Here is a 22,412-nt window from a genome sequence, read left to right on the forward strand (position 1 = left end):
ACAGGTAGAAGGATATACTTATATAAATGAATGTTTCCTCTTATCATGAGATAAAAAACTCGTATTCTTCCCAGTATATTATCATATTTCAATATATTTTTGATACATAAGGTAATAAGTAGATAATAAAAAATATGACAGTATAGATAAAAAATATCTAGAAATTTTAGATAGTTGTCTTTATTTTTTATGCATTTTTCAGATATGTTTTAAACTCATGAAAAAGAGGAAATTTCTATCTTAAAAATTGCTTGTTTTAAATAAACAAAAAATGTTTTTTAGAGTTTAGTCTTCTTCCTGCCGTATTTAATTAAACTTATTTATTATATAGAATTATTAGTTAAGTTTTTTTTAGTTTTTTAACATCGCTTGCAAAATAAAATTTCTATAAGAACTAATCCTAGTAAATACATTAGGTAAGTTATATATTCGACATGATGGTGTCCATGAGAAAATGCCTATTAATGTATTATTATATATCAACGGGCTACCACTGTCCTGCAAATAATGAAAATAATTTTTAAAAAATTATATCATATGTATATATGCTTGTGTGTTTGAAAAATAATACTATTAATAAAAGTGATTTCAAGTAAAATGATTTGTGAACATCGTAAAAAGGATCAAGTTTCCGATTTTGTGCAATGTTTACAATATAGTTATACAGTAAAAGTAATTTTTTCACACATTTACATACCATACAGAAGCGGTTATCTTTCTCCTGCTTGAATGTGCAAATTTGAGAGCTGAGAATTTCAGTGTTCTTATAAGAATCCTGACATTTTTTATTGTCAATAATCGAGACTAAAAGTTCTTCCAACTTTTCTGCCAAAATGGTGAATGGGCGTGTTTTAGCCCATCCACTAATAATAGCTTCTTCAATAATTGTGTTATCAATTGCCAAGGAAAGTGGCCGAGGCAATTGGACTTCCTTAGCAAGCTGAAAACACCAATATATATTTACAATGTAACAAATGTATATATAAAACGCCAAGTAAAAATTAAACCGATAAAAAAAAAGAATTATGTGTATATATAATATTATATATATATTATACATAAAACAAATATTTTGAGTAAAGTCTCCGTATCATTCTGATAACAGCTATCGAAGCTTTATTAAATTTTTAGTAATCGTTTGAAAACTGTAGCGTATGTTTAAACAATTAAATTATTTAAATTATTGCTCCATTTTTTAATTGTACCCACTATTAGATATTCTACATTTTTATTATTCAATTCAAATGTTGTATTTATAAAGTGTATAATAATGTATAATAACAATGTTTCTAAATAAAATAATACGTCAATAAATATATAAAATATTCAATAAATTAATCGAAATTTTGAGACAGACTGCCATGACTTATTGAAAAATAATAAAAATTGCATAAATAATTAGAAAAGAAATCTGCAAATGAAACATATATCAGGCAAAAGATAATAGCATTGAGATTTTTAATAATAATTAAATTATTTATTGTTAATCAAATTCATTAGAATTATTATAAATAAATAATATTGAGAAAATAAAATCGTAGTATTTTGTAAAATAAATAATCAATGATTCCTAATTTTTTTCCAATTCCTAATCTCTTTAGACACTTGTTCATTCTAAATGAATAATTCAATTCATGAAATAAAATTCATGCATAATTGTAATAATTATTACGTTATATTGTTACGTCTCAAATCAAACGCAAGAAATAAAGAGTAACTATTCTACAAATTAAATTAAAACAAAATAAAGTAAAATATATTAGTGCGATTTATATACTAGCAATATTCTTAAACAAGAATTTCTAACAAGATAGGCAATAATGTACAAAATATCAAGAAAATCTTGAATAATACATCTTTAAAAAGAATGTAATATCATTAAATCCGTCACAATTGATGCTAAAAATTTATAAAAAATTAAAATTAAAATAAAATCTCACCAAAATTACGGCTAGATCATTCTCGTAAGAGTCGTCATTAGGATTGGATTTGTAATCAGGATGGCACGTGATATTCTTCACGAGATACTCTTCGCCGTAGTCGGGACCAAGTACGTGTCCAGTGTGCACGGTGAAATTGAGTGAATCGAGTTCCTTGTCTATTTCCAAATCGCACAAACAATGAGCCGTGCTCAGGACGAATGTGTTATTAATGAGCACTCCGCTGCAAATGTGCACGTTTTCCAATCTTAGGGATACGTGATTGGGAACGGCGGTTTCCTTTATCGTCGGTGGGGGATTAACCATCATACTTACACCTAATTCGGGAAAATGATAGTGACAATGTTCGTATTTTATTGGAAAAATAAATAAAAAATATTATTTTTTTATCTTTATTTCTATTTTTTTTAATTAATTTTTTTTTATTTAGTAAGAATATTTGTACTAAAAAATAAGCGCGCATTTCTATTCTCTGTAGATTGATATTAAATTAATATTAATATAGATTAATATTAAATTCTCACCATAACTGGTGACTGGTGACTGGTGACTGGTGACGACCAACACCAAAGTAATTAATGAACACAGAGCGATGAGTTTCGTCATTATTTTAGAAAAGCTGCGAAAGAAGAAAAAAATATTGTGCTGAGAGTAATTTTTGCATAATTTTTATATAATTCTCGACCTTTTTTAATTTTATGGAAGTTAATTTAATGAATAAATCAATATAAATATATGATAAATATATGATAAAGATAAATGTTCGATTTGAATTCTCATTTAAATTGCACCTTTAATTGATCTCTTTCTATCGTAATTCGTAGTCATGTCTCTCTCTCTCTCTCTCTCTCTCTCTCTCTCTCTCTCTCTCTCTCTCTCTCTCTCTCTCTCTCTCTCTCTCTCTCTCTCTCTCTCTCTCTCTCTCTCTCTCTCTCATATCAAGAGGATTTTTATATATATATATAAGTTTATGTATTAAAAAGTTTCCAAAGCTCTATCCACGATGAGAGAGAAAGAGAGACTTCTCTTATATTTTCAAAAAATTCTTATAATGAAAAAAGCTGAATTAAAGATGCTATTTAAATGAGAATTTTTGCACAATTAAATCTACTTTCGAAATAAAGAACTGTCGCTCTTACCTTTTGAGAAACGTCGAAAGAATCTAGAAGCACCGAGCACCTCGTCCTCTTAGAAGTCAAAATACTACTGCTGCATTTCGAAAAAAAAGAAGCCTTTTATACCTGGGACGCTTCGGTATAATATTATCAGGGCTACGTTCCAAAATTTCCTTCTTGGAGTATAATAGAGTAGTCTTTGATTGACCAATTAGGTCAAAAGAAACACAAATTTCTTTGTTCTGATTGGTCACGAATGAGCTACTCTACCCCAAGGTGTAAATTTTGGAACGTAACCCAGTATGATAGGTATAAACTTAAATGTTCGCGCTGCGCGTGACGTCACAGCGTCGTCTGCTCATCCGCACACACTCACTTACACACACGTGACACACATGACGCATACCTATCACCTGCACGTCCCCCCACCCTCCCTCGCTCTACGTCGCGCACACACGACGCACGCGCGTTCGTGCAACACATCCTCTGTCTCTCTCTACGCCAACGCGCAGTGCATCTCCTCGTCGTCGATTTTCGTCGCTTGTTGGCGCGTTCGCGTCCGAGAGGCTCGCGGGTCCCGTATTTTCCCGGAAGGATAACCCGACTTCTCGCTCGCTCGCTCGCGAGAGAAATTCTGTATACATATTATATATTAGTAGTGTAATCGAGCGAGCTGGAACGTCAGGACGGATCAACCTCTATATTTTTGTACACCGTGAGAAGGGCCATGTAACCTAATGTCGTAAGTATTCCGAGGGACGAAGATCGGAATCTTGGGTCCGATCGTCGGCTCCGACGCGGCAACAGGTTCCCCAGGGTAACCTCTGGTACGTGGGGGATTTACTTGGCTCGGGATACCGGGGTTATCGTCCCCGGACCCTCCGGGGTCGAGGAAACCTCCCGGTTACGTCGCGGGGTTGCCCGAACCTATTATCGCGATGGAGATTTTTGAGGTTAGGAGAGGATTTTTTATCCATTTTTTTCATCATATATATGTAAAAAGTTTTTCTGGCTGCACCCATCGTGTACAACGCTTTTTCCTTGTCTCTCTCCCTTTTTTGTCCGGGATTTTTTTTTTTTTTTCCCTTTTTTGGAATTATATATATACATATATATATGTATATATGTATATATATATCTTGATTTTTCTCTTTCTCTTTCGCATTTGTATAAATCTCGTGGTAATGATGATGTTTAATTGTTTACTTAAGCGAAATAAATTGAAATTTCACTTTCAGAGTGAAGTGTAACAAATGGAAGGTTTTAAGGTGAAAGATGAACCGATGGATGCATTAGCCATAGACAGTCAGGTTATGGTAAACCATTTGTATGAAAACGGCAGCAGGTATATGACGTACCGCTGGCGTTGTCCAGAAAGTCTAACGTAACAATTACTTTAAGGATGAGAACATTGTGAGCGTCGTGCTTAAGGAGGAACCAGGTGACAGATTCGATCCAGACTACATGGAGGATATTTGCTCCAGCACCTTCGACAAGGGCACTTTATTCTTGCCTATCGAAAACAATGAGGTGGACTTCTCCAACGAAATGGTAAACATATCAGATTGACATAGCTATTCATCCGTATAGTCTACGTTTCGAGATGATATAGCCGTCTACCTAGTATCTGACATTACATATACATTGTCGTACCTTTCTTGCAGGTAAAGTTAGAGCTGGAAGGGGAATCTACCAGCCACCAGAACTGGGCAGCTCAGATAGCGAGTGTAAATTTGTGCGACAAGGAAGATGGTGTTATGCAACGATGTTTGGCCAATAATTTTCTACAAACGCAGGACCCGGACAAGCAACATGGATTCTGTCAGAACGGTCTGCAGCCCAAATTCTACAAGATACAATGCTCAATTTGCAAGAAATGGTTTCTGAACAATGACTCCATGGTGACGCACCTGAAGATGCACTGCAGCGGAAGTCAGTGCGAGGTCTGCCAGCAGAGTTTCTCCGACAACAGCAGCCTGCACGCCCACATGTTGACTCACGTCGGGATGAGCCCGTTGGAGTGTAACATCTGCCAGAAGAGATTCGCCTACAAGCTGAGCCTGAGGAGTCACATGCAGCTGCACATGCTCGACAAACCGTACGACTGCGACGCGTTGCAGCAGGTCTTCATGAAGCGGGCGGGCCTGAACAACGAGCAGACGTCACTACTGGACGACAGATTCTTCGAGTGCGACGTCTGCCACATGACGTTCAAGGAGAAGCTCAATCTGAATCGGCACATGTCCATGCACACGACGACGGACAGGCCGTACAAGTGCGCGGTCTGCTTCGAGGCATTTAAGGACAAGTCGAAGCTGAACATGCATTTGCCTCTGCACGCGGTGAACAAGCATTTCAAGTGCACCCTCTGCCACAGATCCTTCGCCCAGAAGACGGCGCTGAGCAATCACATGCTCGCCCACAGCGGCGAGAAGCCGCACGCGTGTAACATCTGCGAGAAGACGTACAAGAGGAAGTCGGAATTGATCAGGCACACCATGGTACACACGGGGGAGCGACCGTACGAGTGCAAGGAGTGCCTGATGACCTTCCGCGAGAAGGCGAAGCTGAACTCGCACATGCTGGTGCACACGGGCGAGAAGCCGCACGAGTGTCACATCTGTCACAAGGCCTGCGCGCGCAAGTCCGACCTGAACAGCCACATGCTCCTGCACACCGGGGGCCAGTACGACTGCAAGGTCTGCGACAAGATCTTCACGAGGAAGTCGGACCTGAACAGGCACACCCTGATACACACCGGCGAGAAGCCGTTCGCGTGCAATATGTGCGACATGGCGTTCCGGGAGAAGACGAGGTTGAACTCGCACATGCTCATACACACCGGGGACAAGCGACACGCCTGCCACATCTGCCAGAAGACATTCAAAGAGAAGTCGTCGTTGAGGAAGCACATGTTAAGTCACACCGGGGACCGGCCGTACGAGTGCTACGTGTGTCACAAGGCCTTCACCCAGAAGACGACGTTGAACAGCCACATTATAGTTCACGCGGGCGAGAGACCCTTCGAATGTAGCACCTGTCAAAAGATATTCAAGGACAAGGCGGCGCTGAGGAAGCACCTGTCGATGCACGTTAACGAGAAGACCCACGAATGTCTGATTTGTATGAAAAAGTTCGCTCATAAAGCGGCATTGAATAATCACCTGTCCACGAGCCACATATCCTAACTACACGGATCTAGTCTATTACGGATCTTTCTGTTTCCTTACATTGAGCACCGTATGTTTGTAGTTGTATAGCATATTTCCATGATTACATATACCCCCCCCCCCCCCATCTCTGTTTTATATTTCCGATAAAGTCGTATTTTTTCCTGTGTATGGAGAAATAATAAATTAATTTCTAAATAATATCATCTCCCCAGAGTCGCACATACACATTTTACGCTCCTTTTCTACCTGAAGGATTGAATAAAGTCTTCTAGAACGTCTTTTTATATAATTCGTGCATTACATGTATTAAATGTAATCCGAAAACTGATATTGTAAAAGTAAATATTCAAATTTAAAAAAAGGAAAATTTTAATTATTTTTCTAGAAAAAGAAAAAAATAAGATATCGAACGCCCAGGTGGAAATACGATGGAAAAAAAATGTTTCTACGAATCCTAAAAAAGAATCATAAACGATCTTTTTTCAGATCTTGTTCAATCTGAAAAATATACAAAAATTGTGGCTATTAATATAAAATTATTACCGGATTGAAAGTTTAGAGAGTATCTTAGAAACGAATAGAATATTTAATGTATTAAATGTGGAATAATAGTGTAACAAACTAAATTTTTTGTAAGATAAATTGTATTATACAATATATTATATATATTAAAGAATAATAATTATTGTTTAATTAAATTGAAAAAGATAAGGACACAAAAAATATCAGAGATAAATAGGAATAAATCATTGCACATCATTTATTTGATCCATATTTTAAGAGAAAAGATTATAAGATATAATATCATTTATTAAGATATCTTGCTGGATCTCTTCATTTTCTTTCCTGGCAGAGAATCGAGAGAACTAGAAGACATCTGAAACGATATTGTATACAATGAGATTTTTATCATTTATATGAAATAAAGATATATGAAATTTTTTTTTCTCGCACAGATACATTAAATTAAAAGTGACAAAGGAGCAATTAAAATTATTGAGCATGGAATCAGATGATGATTACATTGATCGTTGATATAATTAACAATTATTGTAAAAAATTTGCAATATTTTTAACATATTTTTTTTTCTGCGAAAACTTTTTGATTCAAATATTATGAATTGCGATTGTTACAAATGAACAGTGTTATTGTTAGTCCAAGTGTGCGTTGATGAGTAAAACATCCCGTCAAAATTCAGCAATGTCTTGATGAAAAAACGTTTAAAATTAGTTAGCAAGAATTTTCTTCTTGAAAAAAAAGATATAGAGCAAAAGTTGTTCCAAGGAACCTTTCTCTGAATATTTTAATACATACCTATATGTTAACTCCTCTACCATGTGTTAACTCCTGTACCATATCCATAATCATAGTCCCGGTTTCTTCCGCGATTATTATTATATCGGCCTCTGTTCATAGGGCCTCCATTCATTACTGTAGGGAAAAACCTACCTACACTTACATCTACATCTATAAATTATATAATTAAAAAGTTATAATTGAATTTAAAATTCGTTACATATCGAAATATCCAATTTATAGGATTCACAGTATAAACACGAGCGATATAACACATAAATTTTATATTTAATGTATTAGGAGAGAAAAATTGGATTGACAGTCTTAGATGATCTTATCTAATTGTTGCAAATATAAATTGTATAATTTAGATCTATATGAATTTTTCAAATCGATTAGACTGCTTTATTTCAAACAAATAGCCATGAAGGCACAAGTTTTATTTAATTAATCGTGCAAAATCGTGTAGATCTCGAATAAACGCTGGAGTTGTTATTACAAGTAACAGTAAATATAATAAAACAACTTACCAGGCAGCATTTGCGCGCTACATAGTTGAATCAGTAACACTAATACGACTGAAATCAGTATAATCTTCATGATTTAGGTACACTGGATTCCTTCCAACTTTCAGATAGGCCTCACGATATGATAGGACCTCACGACAAGCCTTGACAAAAATGACTGATCCCATGCGTATCTGACATATCTTTTTATACATTTCTTAACGACACCTGTAATTACTCTTGCATCGTAAGAATATTTGCGGATAATAACTCATTCTTTTTATACGTACCCGGACGATTATCTATAAATCTTCGGAATTTTATCTTGCGAATATCACTGCCTATGTATAAATTTTAGATTTCACTGCCTATGTATAAATTTTAGACTCTCTATCTTATATTAATCGAATAATATATTCAATTATATATTTCGCTTAATAGACAAAATTGATATCGCAAAAATATATTAATATTTCTTTTTAACGGGTCATCCTATAAAGTTATCGCGGAATATTCCAAATCGACGTATATACATAGTCAATTATCGATCATATAACGGGTAATTAGCGTGTACAACGTAAACAATTATTCGCATATAATTCTGGGAAGAGTTCCGTTTATTCTTCGCCGATCAAACAAAAGATGCGTATTTTACAAATAGACAATATATATTCAACGGAAAAGTCCTATCCCATCATCGTATATCGCGACGAATGGAAAGATGTATAATAAATATAAAGTCTTTACACATAAAAAGAAAAATTAGGAAAGAGTATTGTATATAATTATTAAGTAGCGCGAAAAACTAATTAAATTATATTTTATGTTTTCGAATTATGTCGTCATAATTAATAACATCTGCATCTATTCCGTTTTCCATCTTCCGACTGAAATTAATCCTTCATGTAGGGTGGTGGTTCGGTAGGATGATTTGCCCAGTAACGATGATTGCCTGTAATGACATAAATATTATAAATATAATATATTTCTAAATATATTATAAATTATCATATAATTTAGATATATAAATATAATATATTTCTAATATATTAATATATATTTAGAATATATATTTTAAATATGTATATATTTCTTTGTTTTAATATTTTTTAAATATTATCTTTCAAATAAAATAAAATATTACGCTGAAATTTATATGTATGTATATACATGTTTGAAAGAATAATTCTAAAACTCACTTCCGGAACTGCTGCTGGATAAGGCACTGCTAGAAGACCAGGAATTAGATTGATGTTGCTGTTCTCCGCTGGAAGACCAGCTTCCGCTACGATCGAAATCATTGCCGGATTCTGAGAACACAAAGTTGCACATTGGATTTATTAATTTATTCGATTTTCACGTATAAATAAATTATATATAGACTTTACGAAATCTTGTTTTTTTTTTTAAAGACGTGCAAATATTATTTAATTTAAAGCGAGTTAATTAAATTCCACGTTTTAGAGAGAGAATATTATAAAATATTACAAATTTCGTCTTAAAGTATGTTGATGAAATTTCCGATTATTTATAGATAAGTATGTTTAAAAAAAGCGCATCTCATATTGCTATTACAGATAAGTGCGATAAGTTAATTACTGGTGATATGAATGAACGTATAATAGCTTTCGTAGTTGAAGAACGGAAACGGATATCTGGGCGGTGCCGGCGCTTACTATTAATTCAAACGTTGCTACCTTGTTTGATTTATGCATCATTGTACGATAGAGATTGCATCAGTCACATGCGTGTATTTTCAATCTCTCTCGTATGCAACCGACCTTGATGTATTTCCGACTGTGAGAAAGATACGATACACTGTTGTTTCTCTCATCATTCGTTTCAAAAATGTGCACAACAAATGTTTCGCTAAACGGAGAAGTTAAATTAGCCGTGACATCCATCTGATCCACTTGACGAAGATATAAAAACGCCGAGAAAATTATAAACGCATCGTTGATCTGATGTATAATTGCCATGTTTTGATCTTCACGTGACTCCTTGTTAATGCAACATTAATTATTCAATTATATTTGAGATCAGAGTCATTTTCAAGAAATTTTATCGTTTGTCTATACTCTTGTCATTAAGTGCAACCTTAAGAATAATTAATGCAGTGATATTCTTTTAAGATTCAGAAATTGTTTTAATTATCTAACGTTTTCGCAGGAAACGAACCTGGTGTATCGGAGAAATGTAAGGGTTTAGCGTGGGCAAAGCTGGAAGCTTGAGCGTGAGCTCCACCAAGAGATCCTGGCAAGCGACTTCCTATCAATGCGGGATGACCTGTGTTGAACTGGCCTATTCCAGTTCCAGGATAATCGCCGAAGCCACCGGAAACGCTTCCTGAGCTTCCTCCACCAGTTCCGACAGCTCCAAATACGCCTCCCGGATGCTGCGTAGACGCGTAACTTCCGCTATTCGTCTGCGACGAAGCTCCACCATGAGAGCCACCCTTTACACTTCCATAACCGCCGCTTCCTGACGTTCCTAATCCGGGGTATCCGGGATCAGACTGTTCACCAGAGTACGATGGACTATTTGAGCCGCTGTTTCTACTTCCTAAAAAGGGATTCTGTCCTTGAAGTTTCCTTCCTCCGAACGGAATTACGCCTCCGTTGGGATTAACATCGATACCTCCTCTTCTCTTGCTGTCATCCAGGAAAGGATTCCCTTGACCGATAGGTTTTGTACTTCCTTCACCATAAGGAATCACATTTTGATCGTTGTTTGCGTTACTATTACTGTAGTCAGGCTTAGGTCTGCTCCAACTAGAGTCGAGGAATGGATTTTCCTTCCCGATCGGTTTAGCTGTAGTTCCGCTGTTCCAGGAACGTGAAGCGTGACTTGGAGTACCGCCTAAATAATGGAGAAAAATATATATTCAATGTTTGTATATATTTTTATATGATATTTTAATATACTATATTTTCAAAAAATTAATTCGCGCGATAATTTGAAAAATTATTTTCATATTATTTTTAAGTTTTATCTCACAGTCTCATTTACTTTGTTAAATTTAAAAAAATAGCAATCTTTTCAAACCATGTACTTTTATGTAAGTTTCATTATAGCGAAATCTAATTCTTCATATTGAAAATTAAAAATTGAACATTTTTATTAAATAGATCGTGAAAGCAATTTTATTGCCGTATTTTCTATATCTTTTCACTTATAGCTCATCGTAAATATTACCTATTTAAAAGTGAAATATAATTTATAAATAATGAGATTTAAAAAAATTTACAATGTATTCTATCAATAGATACCTCCAATTTTAAACAAGAATGGATTTGAGGGATTCCAATGTACCGAACCTTGGGGTGTTACACCTTAAATCAAAATTAAAATTGAGATTTAATTTAATTTAATTATATTTTAACCTATTTTATACATATATATTAAAAACTATTGTAACTACACAGCATGCATCCAAAAGACAGGACATACCGAAGATATCTTATCGCCTAAAGATATCTTCAGGATATCTTTAAAATTTTTTTAGATATTGTACGGGTAAATATTTAAAAGTAATGTATGTATATGACTGTGCGCTTGAATAACTCTTGTATTACATATTACTTAAATATTTGCCCACACAGCATGCATCTAAAAGATGTTCAGAAGATATCCCGAAGAAATATTTAGGCGCTAAAAGATAATCAGTAGATAAGATTATAAAATCTTCAGTATATTGTCTTTTGGGTACACAACAATTTTTAATAGCCATGAAATACTTAAGGATTATCTTGTTACCTTGATTACACGAACTGTCTCCACTTTGGCATCCTATATTAGTTCCAGGATAAGCTCCAGTGCTATGAAGAACTGAACCATATACATTCCCGTTATGTGGAACGTGGCCATCATCGCTGAATCCAGCGGGATAATACGTTTTAATAACGCCGCTGGGACCGCTTACTGTTTCATTGCATGATTCCCCAGGTTTATTATTATCCCCAGTATAATTGCCCTTGCTGCTTCCTCCATGTGGATCAACGGTGGTATATCCGAATATGCCTGGCCGCGTCTTACTTCCATCTTCAGGTTTCTTGCTAGGCCAAGTTCCACTTTCGCTACCTGGATACCTGGTAGGCCAAACTCCAGTAAAGCTGCCAGGGTGTCTTCCAGGCCAGGTACCACTTACGGTTCCAGGATATCCATCAGGCGTTTCACTTCCAGGTTCTTTGTCAGACCAAGTTTTACTTCCGCTTCCAGATGGTTTATTGTTAGACCAAGCACCAGTTCCAGCATCAGAATGTGTGCCATGAGGAACAATTCCGTAAGTAGGTCCGGTACTTCCTCTTGAAGCGCCCTTGACTCCAGGATAACTCGAGGTTCCTTGATATATTGGCGTAGTTCCAACTAAATGATGAGTGTTGTACGTATCTTGATGATGTCCGTGTGCGTTTGAGCTAGCACTCGCACTCGCGCTGTTACTTGTCGAATGAAAACCGTGTTGTTTTAGCTCTGTTCCGCTGTATGGACTACCGAGTGAAGGATCCGGAATGTTCGTGTGACCAAACGGTGATTTGGTTGTGCCAAATCCAATAGTTGAGGCAGGAAATCCTGCATGAGCACCTGTGTGAGTTCCCAGACTATTCCAGGTACTACTTCCGCTTGCAGGCTGACCGGTATTTAACCAAGAGCTGGTACTGGTGATTCCGCTTCTATAAGTTGGCTTGGTGACACCCGGATGATCGTAAACGCCGCTTCCAGTCGGAGATCCTGGTAAATTTCCGGCACTCAATGTACTACCTTGAATTCCAGGGACAATACTAGATGAACTAGTTCCACCGTACAGTCTTGGATCATAAGTATTAGGGCGTACTTGATCTATTTTATATAGCGTTTGAATGCTCGTTGGATTGTTAAAGAAAGGATTATCTTTCTTCCCAAAGTTTGTCCCTACGTGAGAAGCGTCGGATGTTGCACTTGATCCAGCATTAGCACTAGTACCTGTGCACACAATATTAAGTTTAGATTCTCTAAAAAATTCTAAACTAATGGAAATTTCAATATCTCTAATACAATCATGTAAAAAACGGATTATATTTAAAATTATATATATATATTGTATTTTTAATTTTTTTATGTAAAAATAATATTATATTATTAATAATAATAATATAATATTAATATTATAATAATATTATAATAGAAATAATATAATAATATTAATAATAATTATTATATTATTAATAATAATAACGAAGTGTTTTTTTCATAAACACGCACTTTGTGTTCCACGGTGACCAGATGAAGTAATTCCTCCGTATGGTATTGCATTGGTTCCGAAAGTGCTTACTACAGTCGACGGCCTTTCGCGTTCAGGTGTAATGTAATCAGAAAAACTTGGCGTTTGAGTGCTCGCTGGTTTGTTAAAAAATGGATTATCTTTCTTCCCAAAGTTATGTGCTCCTACGTGATGAGAAGCGCTGGACGTCGCGCTTGCTCCAGCGTTAGCATTAGAACCTGCACGTACAATATAAGTTTAATATAAATTCTCCAAAATATTCTAAACAAATAGAAATTCGAATAACTCTAATATAATCATACAAAAAAATTACATTTAAAATTATTATATTTTCTTTTTTATGTAAAAAATTATTATTAATAACAACGAGGTGTTTTCTCATAAATATATAATACGCACTTTGTGTTGCATGGTGACCAGATGAACTAATTCCTCCGTACGGTCCTATGGTGGTTCCAAAAGTGTTTGTTACACCCGACGGCCTTTCAGGTGTGTTATAATCAGAAAAAACTCTTGGATCATAAGTGTTAGGATATGCTTGATTTATTCCACTGTATGGCGTTTGAATAATGTTCGTTGGTTTGTTAAAAAAAGGATTATCTTTCTTCCCAAAGTTATGTGTCCCTAGGTGAGAAACGCTGGATGTTGCACTTGCTCCAGCATTAGCACCAGCACCTGTGCACACAATATTAAGTTTAGATTCTCTAAAAAATTCTAAACTAATGGAAATTTCAATATCTCTAATACAATCATATATATAAAAAACGAATTATATTTAAAATTGTATTTTTATTTTTTTATATATAAAAAAAGTGTTATATTAATATTATTAATATTATTAAATATATTTTATTAATTATATATATTATATATATTATTAAATATATATAATTATATATTTATAATCATAATTATATTATTATATAATTATATATTATATAATTTTATATTATGTATAATTATATATATTATTAAATATATTATTATTAAATATATTATTAAATATATTATTAATAATAATAAGGTGTTATTCTATAAACACGTACTTTGTGTTGCATGATGATCAGATGAACTAATTCCTCCGTACGGTCCTACAGTGGTTCCAAAAGTGTTTCTTACACTTGACGGCCACGTATTTTCGCGTTCAGGTGTGTTATAATCAGAGAAACTTCTTGGATCATAAGTGTTAGGATATGTTGGATTTATTCCACTGTATAGCGTTTGAGTGCTTGCTGGTTTGTTAAGAAATGGATTATCTTTCTTCCCAAAGTTATGTTCTTCTATATGATGAGAAACGCTGGACGACGCGGTTGCTCCAGCGTGAGCACTAGAACCTGTGCATACACAATATTAAATTTAAATTCTCCAAATTATTCTAAATTAATATAAATTCCAATATTTTTAACATAATCGTACAAAAAAAGACTATATTTAAAATTGTTTGTATTTTTATTTTTTTTTATGTGAAAATGCTATATTAATTATTGTTAATAATAACGAGATGTTTTTCTTATAAATACGCACTTTGTGTTGCATGATGACCATAAAGCCAATTATTATTTTCGTTCGGGCTTCCGTAATTAATAAGTGGAGGAGATATAGCACTTCCTGATTGTGGTACGAAAGAAGCATCGCCTGGAGATTCATCACCCTTCGTTTTTCCAATATGGACAGGTGTTGCACTCAATTTGATAGGAATCTGTTTATCTAATGTAGCATTAATGCATATTATTATAAAAATATACAATTTTTATTATTTTTCGTCATATATTTGTGTGTGTGTATGTATGTATTTTTAATAATTTTATTTTAATTTTCGTAAATTTATATTAAAATAATATAATGAAAAATTTTATGAAAATTAAAATATAAGATTACTATATATAAACTCTATAATATATACATATAGTACAAGCTAGAATATAAGAACGAAATCCATTATTATATTCTTGTTATTAGATGCATTATCGTGAAACAATATGTATTTTAGATTCATGATATACGTTTTTTATTTTCGAAACTCCGAGATGTGAATATGCAACAAAATGATGTGTTTTCTATTCATATATGATTGGAAAGTTATCAAGAATGCAGTTTTTCTAGCATTTAATATTGATTTACTAATTGTAAAATTAATTTGGACAATAACAAAGTGCGATATATCATTATATCTAAACGCTAAAAATATATGCAAGAATATAATATAAAATATTAATAGCGAACAAAAAATGATTCATTATAAACGTGTTAAGGAATATTAATTTATTTAAATTAATTATTTATTAAATTATTGTGTATTTGTTTATTAAATTATTTATTTAATTATATATTTATTAAATAAATAAGTACTAATTTTTTAAAATATTACCTGTTAAAAAATTGAACAATTTTTTATGAAACTTATATAAGTTTTTGATACTGAAATAGATCGTCAATAAAAAAATCGCATAAAATTTTAATAAAAACTTAAATATTGCAAAGATGTGTTAAATATATGTTTCTTAAGTGTTAAATAAGAGTAAAATTATCAAAAGGGCAATTTAAAAAAAAAATTCCCTGAATTCCAATCGAATTCCCTGATTTTTCAAGGTAAAACAAAATTCCCTGAGAATATCAGGTTTTTAAGGTTTTTCCTGGCAGTATACACTCTTAATTTATATTGTCGCGATTAAAATATATTGTCGCGTTTTTTCATAAAGAGATTATCGTACCAACCTTGAGTGCAAGTTGGATCAGATGGAGGACAACCAGTTATATCGACAGCCTTGGTAGTTCCATAATTCGAATCCCAGCTCCAAGGTTTTCGCGAAGACGAAAGTCCTCCGGAAGCTAAAGTGCCTTTGAGTCCAGTGTTCCAGTTTGATCCAGGTTTCGTCGTGACTGCGAAGCTTCCGGTGAAAAGTCTACGGCTGGTGCTCCAGTCTGGCGCAGTAGTCCATCCTTGTCCAGGTCTTGTTGTGCTTGCAGGTGCATCAATATCGTGTCCGACATTCCAAGGTTTCCGCGAAGAGGGTTGCACGCCAAATGGTTTTGGCGTTGTAACAAAATCTCTGACAGGTTCCCAAGTAGGCTTCGTCGAGGATTCAAAGTCCAGCGTTGTTCCTTCGTTCCAGTCTGGCAAAGAGTTGGATGGTACCCCATGTTGAGGGTGTACGTAGACAGTTGTATCCGCAAGTCCACCTGCGGTTAAGCCAGTGTATCCGGGCTTTAACGCCGTATAAGCAAACGGGTTCAAGCTGGACTTAGGCGTAGTTTTGGCAGCAAAGTTAGTCGGGGTTGTGTAACCTGATCTAGTCGGCGCTAGATCAGCCGCTCTATCTTTAGGTTCGTTATCTACGCCTATAGGTCCAATCTTGTGTACACCGGGTGGACGCAATCCTGGTCCTGGTTTACGTCCGCCCTGATGATGACGTAACCCGTAGTTAGGCCTGTACTGGCCGTTGTCGCATTCGTGTCCGTCGTTCTCGTCCCCCTCCTCCTCCGGCTCGTCCTGCTCCCAGTAATCATCATTTTCCCATTTGCATTTGGAACAAGAGTGCTTACTATAGCCGCTATTCGAGCCTTTTATTCCGTCATGGCTGGCCCCGGGTTCCGGAACGACGCCGTAGGACTTCACATCGCGATCGATGTCCTTGTCTTGGGAGATTCTCTCTGATGGGGAGTAGATGCGAATCCCTTTGTGTCTGTCGTAGGCTCCTACAGACTCTCCCGCTTCTTTTAATGCATCAACACTACCTAATGCGGATGCTCCGGTTCCAGCGTAGGCGCCTGCTGAAGAACAAATGTTATTTTTAGTAATGATATACGCATTATATTCTTTTAGTTACTAGTTTCTCTTTATTTTTTAAATTCCCGTTTAATTAAAATTAAATAACACATTTATTCTTTGCTGATCCAATTCATAGAATCCTAATAGGGTTTATATATATCTCATCCCCCATGAATAAACGATACAGACTTCGAGCGTGTTGAGAAATTTGCATATCGATAGAAGAGTAAACATGTTTGGGATTCAAAGAAGAAGGTCCGAGACCGAATATTGCACGATAAATTCGATGTCGAAATTTGCCGAACAAAGGCTGCAAATTTGCAGCCACAATTCGTGTCTAATAAAGTTTATGTGAATAAAAAATGATACTCTTTCTTTCATGAGATGTAACAAATAATCTTATATATTGTATACAAATTATGATGCTGTCGCGTGACAAGGATGGCCTTTAACATTATTTATAAAGATGATTTCACTAACGTGTACACATATAGAAAGGATTAAAATGTACGTACCGAAGGCGCCGTTACTGCCTCCAATTGCATGTGAACCTGAAATTGAAAATATTATAAGATTTGTCACAGAGATCACAATCCACAAATTACAAATTAAAATATCCTTATAATATAATAATATATATATTTAATTATAATAATATATTTTTTAAATCCTTATATATATATATAATTTATATGTATGTAGGATTATTAATATATAAAAAGATTATAATTATATTACATATAGGATTATATATAATAATATATAATAATCCTCCGAAATATGTGCTATCTAAATACATTTGATTCATTGATTACATCAAGTATGTTTTTTAAATAATATCGATTTCTTTGAAATAATATTTAGCCAATTTTGAAAAAATAAATTAATATATCACTTGATCAAAGACAGAGACTACTCAATTTTGAAAAATCCTATTTTCTAATCTATTTTCAAGATCTGTTAGAATCAAAATAAATAAATATAATCTATGTCTTGATTACATCAAGTATGTTTTTTAAATATAATATCGATTTCTTTGAAGTAATATTTGGCCAATTTTGAAAAAATAAATTAATATACCACTCGATCAAAGACAGAGACTACTCAATTTTGAAATCCTATTTCCTAATCTATTTTTCAGATCTGTTAGAATCAAAATAAATAAATATACTTGCACTCATTTTTATATCTATTTTCTTTAATGTAACAAAAGAAAAAAATGGATAGATACTTGACATTCAATGAAAGATGTATAAAAGATCGATATTTTTCACCTCACGATTGAATGATAAGATTGAATTTGGGCTGATAAATTAACCCATTTAAATGCGAGACTACCTGACTCGACGAAGAGCGTCCAGATAACAAGACAAGTCACCGTCAGGGACCTTAAACACCTTAAACAGCCGGTCCGCATTTCGGTTATCTCGACGGAGGCCGGTTCGTAGATGTTGCTTTACCGGTTGCCTCGTGGATACTGCAGCTTCGGTCGCCAACAGCATCCTGAGAAAAATCGAAAAGGCTCGTACACATATATATAAGGATACCCCGGAGTGTGTGTGTTTGTGAAAGGGAATTGTTTATAGGCGAATCCCGATCGCCGCCAGGCAAAAAGACAGCATCCTCGCGCAACAGATACATTGTCGGACAATGAGTAATTACATATTGTTATCATCGTCAGAGAGTGAACAATGAGGCGACATAATATCATAGAAGCGACTTGTTTGACGCGAGACGGTCCTGTGCGGAGATGATGCGACTGCGTCATCCTTCTTTAGGAGTTTCCCCGGAGAGGAGAGAAAGACTTCGATGCTTGTCACGTTTACACATCCTGGATAGGGATCGGCTATGTGACAGGAAAATGCAGATTCGCCAAGTTACGATGAGGAGATCGCGTGGCTAGTCATCGCGTGATTCTTATCCGGTTACTGCAAAATATAAATAATGATGTTGAGACAATAATAAGATAATAATTAACTAAATTGTGTGTGTTGGCATTAGAGGAAAATAATTTTTAAGAGAAAAAGAATTTTATAATGTAAAAGATCTCTATTTTGTAAAATATTTTAATATCTTATAACAACAGAGATGCAGATCTTGCTTGAATTAAAAAAATTGTATATCAAAATCTCCATGATGTTTCCATTATTAAACAATTTTGTATTCATTAATTAATGCCTCGAAAAAGTAAAGTAAAGATGACTTTTTAATTTGATTGTTTTCTTTTTGCTTGGATCAAAAACACAAATATAAATAATAATAAAGTTAAGATAATAATTAACTTAAAATGTCTGTTGGCAAGAAAAAAAAAAAGATTTTTAAGAAAAAAAGAATTTTAATATGTAAGATCTCGATTTTGTAAAATATTAATATCTTAACAATACAGATCTTGCTTAAATTAAAAAAAAAATTGTATACCAAAATCTCTATGGTTTCCATTATTAACAATTTTCCATTATTAACAACTCATTAATTAATGCCTCGATAGTAAAAAAAGATGACTATTTGTAATTTGATTATTTTCTTTTGTTCAGATGAAAAACGTAAATTTAAATAGATAATAATGAGATTAATTAATTAATTGAATTGTCTCTGTGGCAATAAAAGAGAAAGATTTTTAAGAGAAAAACAATTTTAATAAGATCTCTATTTTGTAAAATTTTAACAAAATGCGGATTTGCATTTTTGAATGCAAATTAATATCTTAATAAAAATGCAGATCTTGCTCGAATTTAAAAAAATTTATATACCAAATTCTCATGATGGTTTCATGATGTTTTCACTATTAAATAACTGTGTATTCATTAATGAATGCCTCAATGATGAAGAAAACAATGACTATTTGTAATTTGATTATACATATTCTTTTGCTCGAATGAGATACGCAATTTAATAAGAGACATTGTGTACAATATCTTAATCTTTTTATTACTACTCATATATGTGCACTGAAATTATCAAATTAATCTCAAGAAATACTCTGTTATTTTTAATCGATTATGATATCGTCAGTTTACGCACGTAAATTGCAATTAAAATTCTCGATACCAATAATATCACCAAGAAATATGCATACGTTCGAATCTTCTTTCTAATAAAAAAAATCGATAGATCGATTTCGACAATCTTTCTTAATTTGCTGCGTTAAATTAATTATTCTTTCAAATACAATTATTTTTTTTCGATAATGCTAATGTTTGTTGAATCATTTCTATTTAAAAAGATCTAATCAGGAAAATTTATATCATATCTATCTTATATAAATTTATACCATATTTATCTAATAAATTTATACCATATCTATCTCATAAATTTATATCATATCTACCTCATAAATTTATACCATATCAATCTCATAAAAGAATTTTAATATATCTATCTTGACAGACATTTGCACATAAATATTTACACTATGGACACTTATTTGTTAAAAAGATCGAAGTTTTCCTTTATCTTGACATAAAATAATATTTTATATATGTAAAAAGAAATGAGAAGAACAAAATATATGAAATTTGTTAAGAGAAAAATTATTCACCCAAGTATTTAAAATAATAATCAATAAATTAATAAATAATAATTAATAAATAATAAATAATAATTAATAAATAAAATAATAACTCAAATTAATAATTAATTTAAAATAATAAAAATAATAATTATACTTTTACGCCCATATTCAAATTTTTTACAATTATCAGACACGATAAACCAGAACTTTTTACAAAGAAATCGAATCTATATCTATTCTCGAATGTATGATAATATGTGGTCCCGTATTAGAATATCGCAGAACAACAAAAGAGACTGGTTCTTTCGACAACAGATATAAGACTGGTTCTTTTTTTTTTTTTTTTGATGAATCATTTACATCGGAATTTATCTCGCATTATATTTCCTACGCAATATAAATATAAATGTAGCAGAACCATATGCGATCATCCTACGTCATCCTTGCGTATCATCAGCATTATTGTACTCGAAAAGAATACCTACATAAAGCGAATACCTGTGTCATTCATTGTGTCATAATACTCATAATAATAATACACCGTGATCGCGCCGTGTATTTTTAGAACGTTCGCGTGTTTTGCGATATATCGCGCGGCCTCCTAAATGACGATATCCTGGATGTAAAGTGCAAACAATCATAATCGCAAAAGCGCGGATATAAGAAAAAAAAAAAAAAAAAAAGAAAATATGCGCGCGGCCGCGAAACTCTTATCGATCGACAGAAACACACGCGAAAGATGTTATCACGCAACGCGAAGATTTCAATGTTCTTCATCATCGCGTGCTGCACATCCGCGTTAAAAAAATATTCAATAATCATACGATCCGCGAAATTCGCGATACCGGATGCGAAAAAAATTCTTAATACAGATGATGAGTGTATATGGAATATATCTTTACGGTAAACATAGTAATTTATCTGTCAAATGAAGATATGATATGATGATGATTGTGATCGAACGTATATAGGGTATATCTATATATAATACTCTGTCATTTTCGATGATTCCATTGTAAAGTTCTTCGTGCATATCGTGTCTGATAATTATTACGTACATATATGTTAAAAAATTTTAATGGGCGTAAAAACATATATATATATATATATATATATATATATATAATTATTATTTTTAATATGCAAAGCACGTGTGAATAATATCATATATATTTTACTCTTCTCATTTTATTTATCTCACATAAAATATTATTATTTATTATTATTTTCTGTAGAAGAATCTGAGAAGATAAAGGAAAACTTCTTTTCAACAAAAATGCCCATAAAGGAAAATAAAAGAAAAAAAGATTAGATAAGAAGATAAAGATAAAGCTATTTAGTTGAGTCAAGTAAAAAATATGCACAGAAAATGTTAAAATATTTAGTAGATATTGATGTAGATCAATATCTACTAAAATATTATATAATAGATATACTTATATAATAGATATATTTTATGAAAGTTAAAATATATACTCACTAATATAATTATATAGGTTATATAGCGGTATAAATAATATATTACTCTTGAAACAAATTTCTTCAGACTTTAAATAAAGAAAACAATCTTCTTGAATATTCACTCCTTCCATGATCTCCTGTGTACTTAGATTTCTTACATTCAATTTGTATAATCGATAAAATAATGCTTTGTCGGGACACCGTATGCGCGTCAGCGTAGATCGTGGACGAATCCTTTGCGCATGCGCATGCGTCACTAATGTCACCGATCACGTGACCGATTCCGCAGGATCGTGCTTAGATGATTTGGAGCCCCTATATTAAATTTTCTATTTTTATTAAAAATATTTATTTATGCCAATATAATATATATGAGGTAATGT

The 22,412-nt window shown here is 33.2% G+C and overlaps 3 protein-coding genes and 1 long non-coding RNA gene across 11 annotated transcripts; 1 reads left to right on the forward strand and 3 right to left on the reverse strand.

Moving 5' to 3' along the window:
- Window positions 1-296: 296 nt before the first annotated feature.
- On the reverse strand, window positions 297-3,185 carry LOC145943098 (chymotrypsin-2-like). The gene is made up of 5 exons (XM_083050449.1): window positions 3,080-3,185; window positions 2,465-2,559; window positions 1,941-2,257; window positions 698-940; window positions 297-498 (listed from the first exon to the last, which is right to left on the reverse strand). The coding sequence occupies exons 2-5, from the start codon at window positions 2,544-2,546 to the stop codon at window positions 352-354; spliced, it is 789 nt and encodes a 262-aa protein (XP_082906575.1). The 5' UTR covers window positions 2,547-2,559; window positions 3,080-3,185; the 3' UTR covers window positions 297-351.
- Window positions 3,186-3,555: 370 nt separating this feature from the next.
- LOC145942367 (uncharacterized) lies at window positions 3,556-8,793 on the forward strand. Of its 6 annotated transcripts, none has more exons than XM_083049003.1 (4): window positions 3,556-3,797; window positions 4,294-4,400; window positions 4,457-4,606; window positions 4,720-8,793. In XM_083049003.1, exons 3-4 carry the CDS (start codon window positions 4,520-4,522, stop codon window positions 6,241-6,243), a joined length of 1,611 nt encoding a protein of 536 aa, XP_082905129.1. In that variant the 5' UTR covers window positions 3,556-3,797; window positions 4,294-4,400; window positions 4,457-4,519; the 3' UTR covers window positions 6,244-8,793. The 6 variants fall into 6 exon arrangements, with proteins under 6 accessions (XP_082905129.1, XP_082905132.1, XP_082905126.1 ...); XM_083049006.1 differs by having other exon boundaries at window positions 4,294-4,382; XM_083049000.1 differs by having other exon boundaries at window positions 4,294-4,371.
- Window positions 7,560-8,196, reverse strand: LOC145942369 (uncharacterized). Its single transcript, XR_014426352.1, has 2 exons — window positions 8,056-8,196; window positions 7,560-7,696 (listed from the first exon to the last, which is right to left on the reverse strand). It is a non-coding gene; the product is annotated as an uncharacterized LOC145942369 (long non-coding RNA).
- LOC145942366 (uncharacterized) lies at window positions 8,631-22,261 on the reverse strand. Of its 3 annotated transcripts, none has more exons than XM_083048999.1 (13): window positions 22,049-22,261; window positions 18,396-18,985; window positions 17,573-17,608; window positions 16,004-17,056; window positions 14,813-14,995; window positions 14,335-14,622; window positions 13,688-13,963; window positions 13,270-13,506; window positions 11,788-12,990; window positions 11,301-11,363; window positions 10,210-10,890; window positions 9,231-9,341; window positions 8,631-8,983 (listed from the first exon to the last, which is right to left on the reverse strand). In XM_083048999.1, exons 2-13 carry the CDS (start codon window positions 18,472-18,474, stop codon window positions 8,925-8,927), a joined length of 4,269 nt encoding a protein of 1,422 aa, XP_082905125.1. In that variant the 5' UTR covers window positions 18,475-18,985; window positions 22,049-22,261; the 3' UTR covers window positions 8,631-8,924. The 3 variants fall into 3 exon arrangements, with proteins under 3 accessions (XP_082905125.1, XP_082905123.1, XP_082905124.1); XM_083048997.1 differs by having other exon boundaries at window positions 16,004-17,059; window positions 22,049-22,260; XM_083048998.1 differs by lacking the exon at window positions 22,049-22,261 and adding an exon at window positions 20,386-20,401 and having other exon boundaries at window positions 16,004-17,059.
- Between the last annotated feature and the right edge of the window lie 151 nt (window positions 22,262-22,412).

This window comes from Prenolepis imparis, unplaced genomic scaffold (assembly GCF_030444845.1).
Source record: "Prenolepis imparis isolate NDT839.2.m4 unplaced genomic scaffold, iyPreImpa1.0 SCAF_11, whole genome shotgun sequence".
NCBI lineage: Eukaryota > Metazoa > Arthropoda > Insecta > Hymenoptera > Formicidae > Prenolepis > Prenolepis imparis.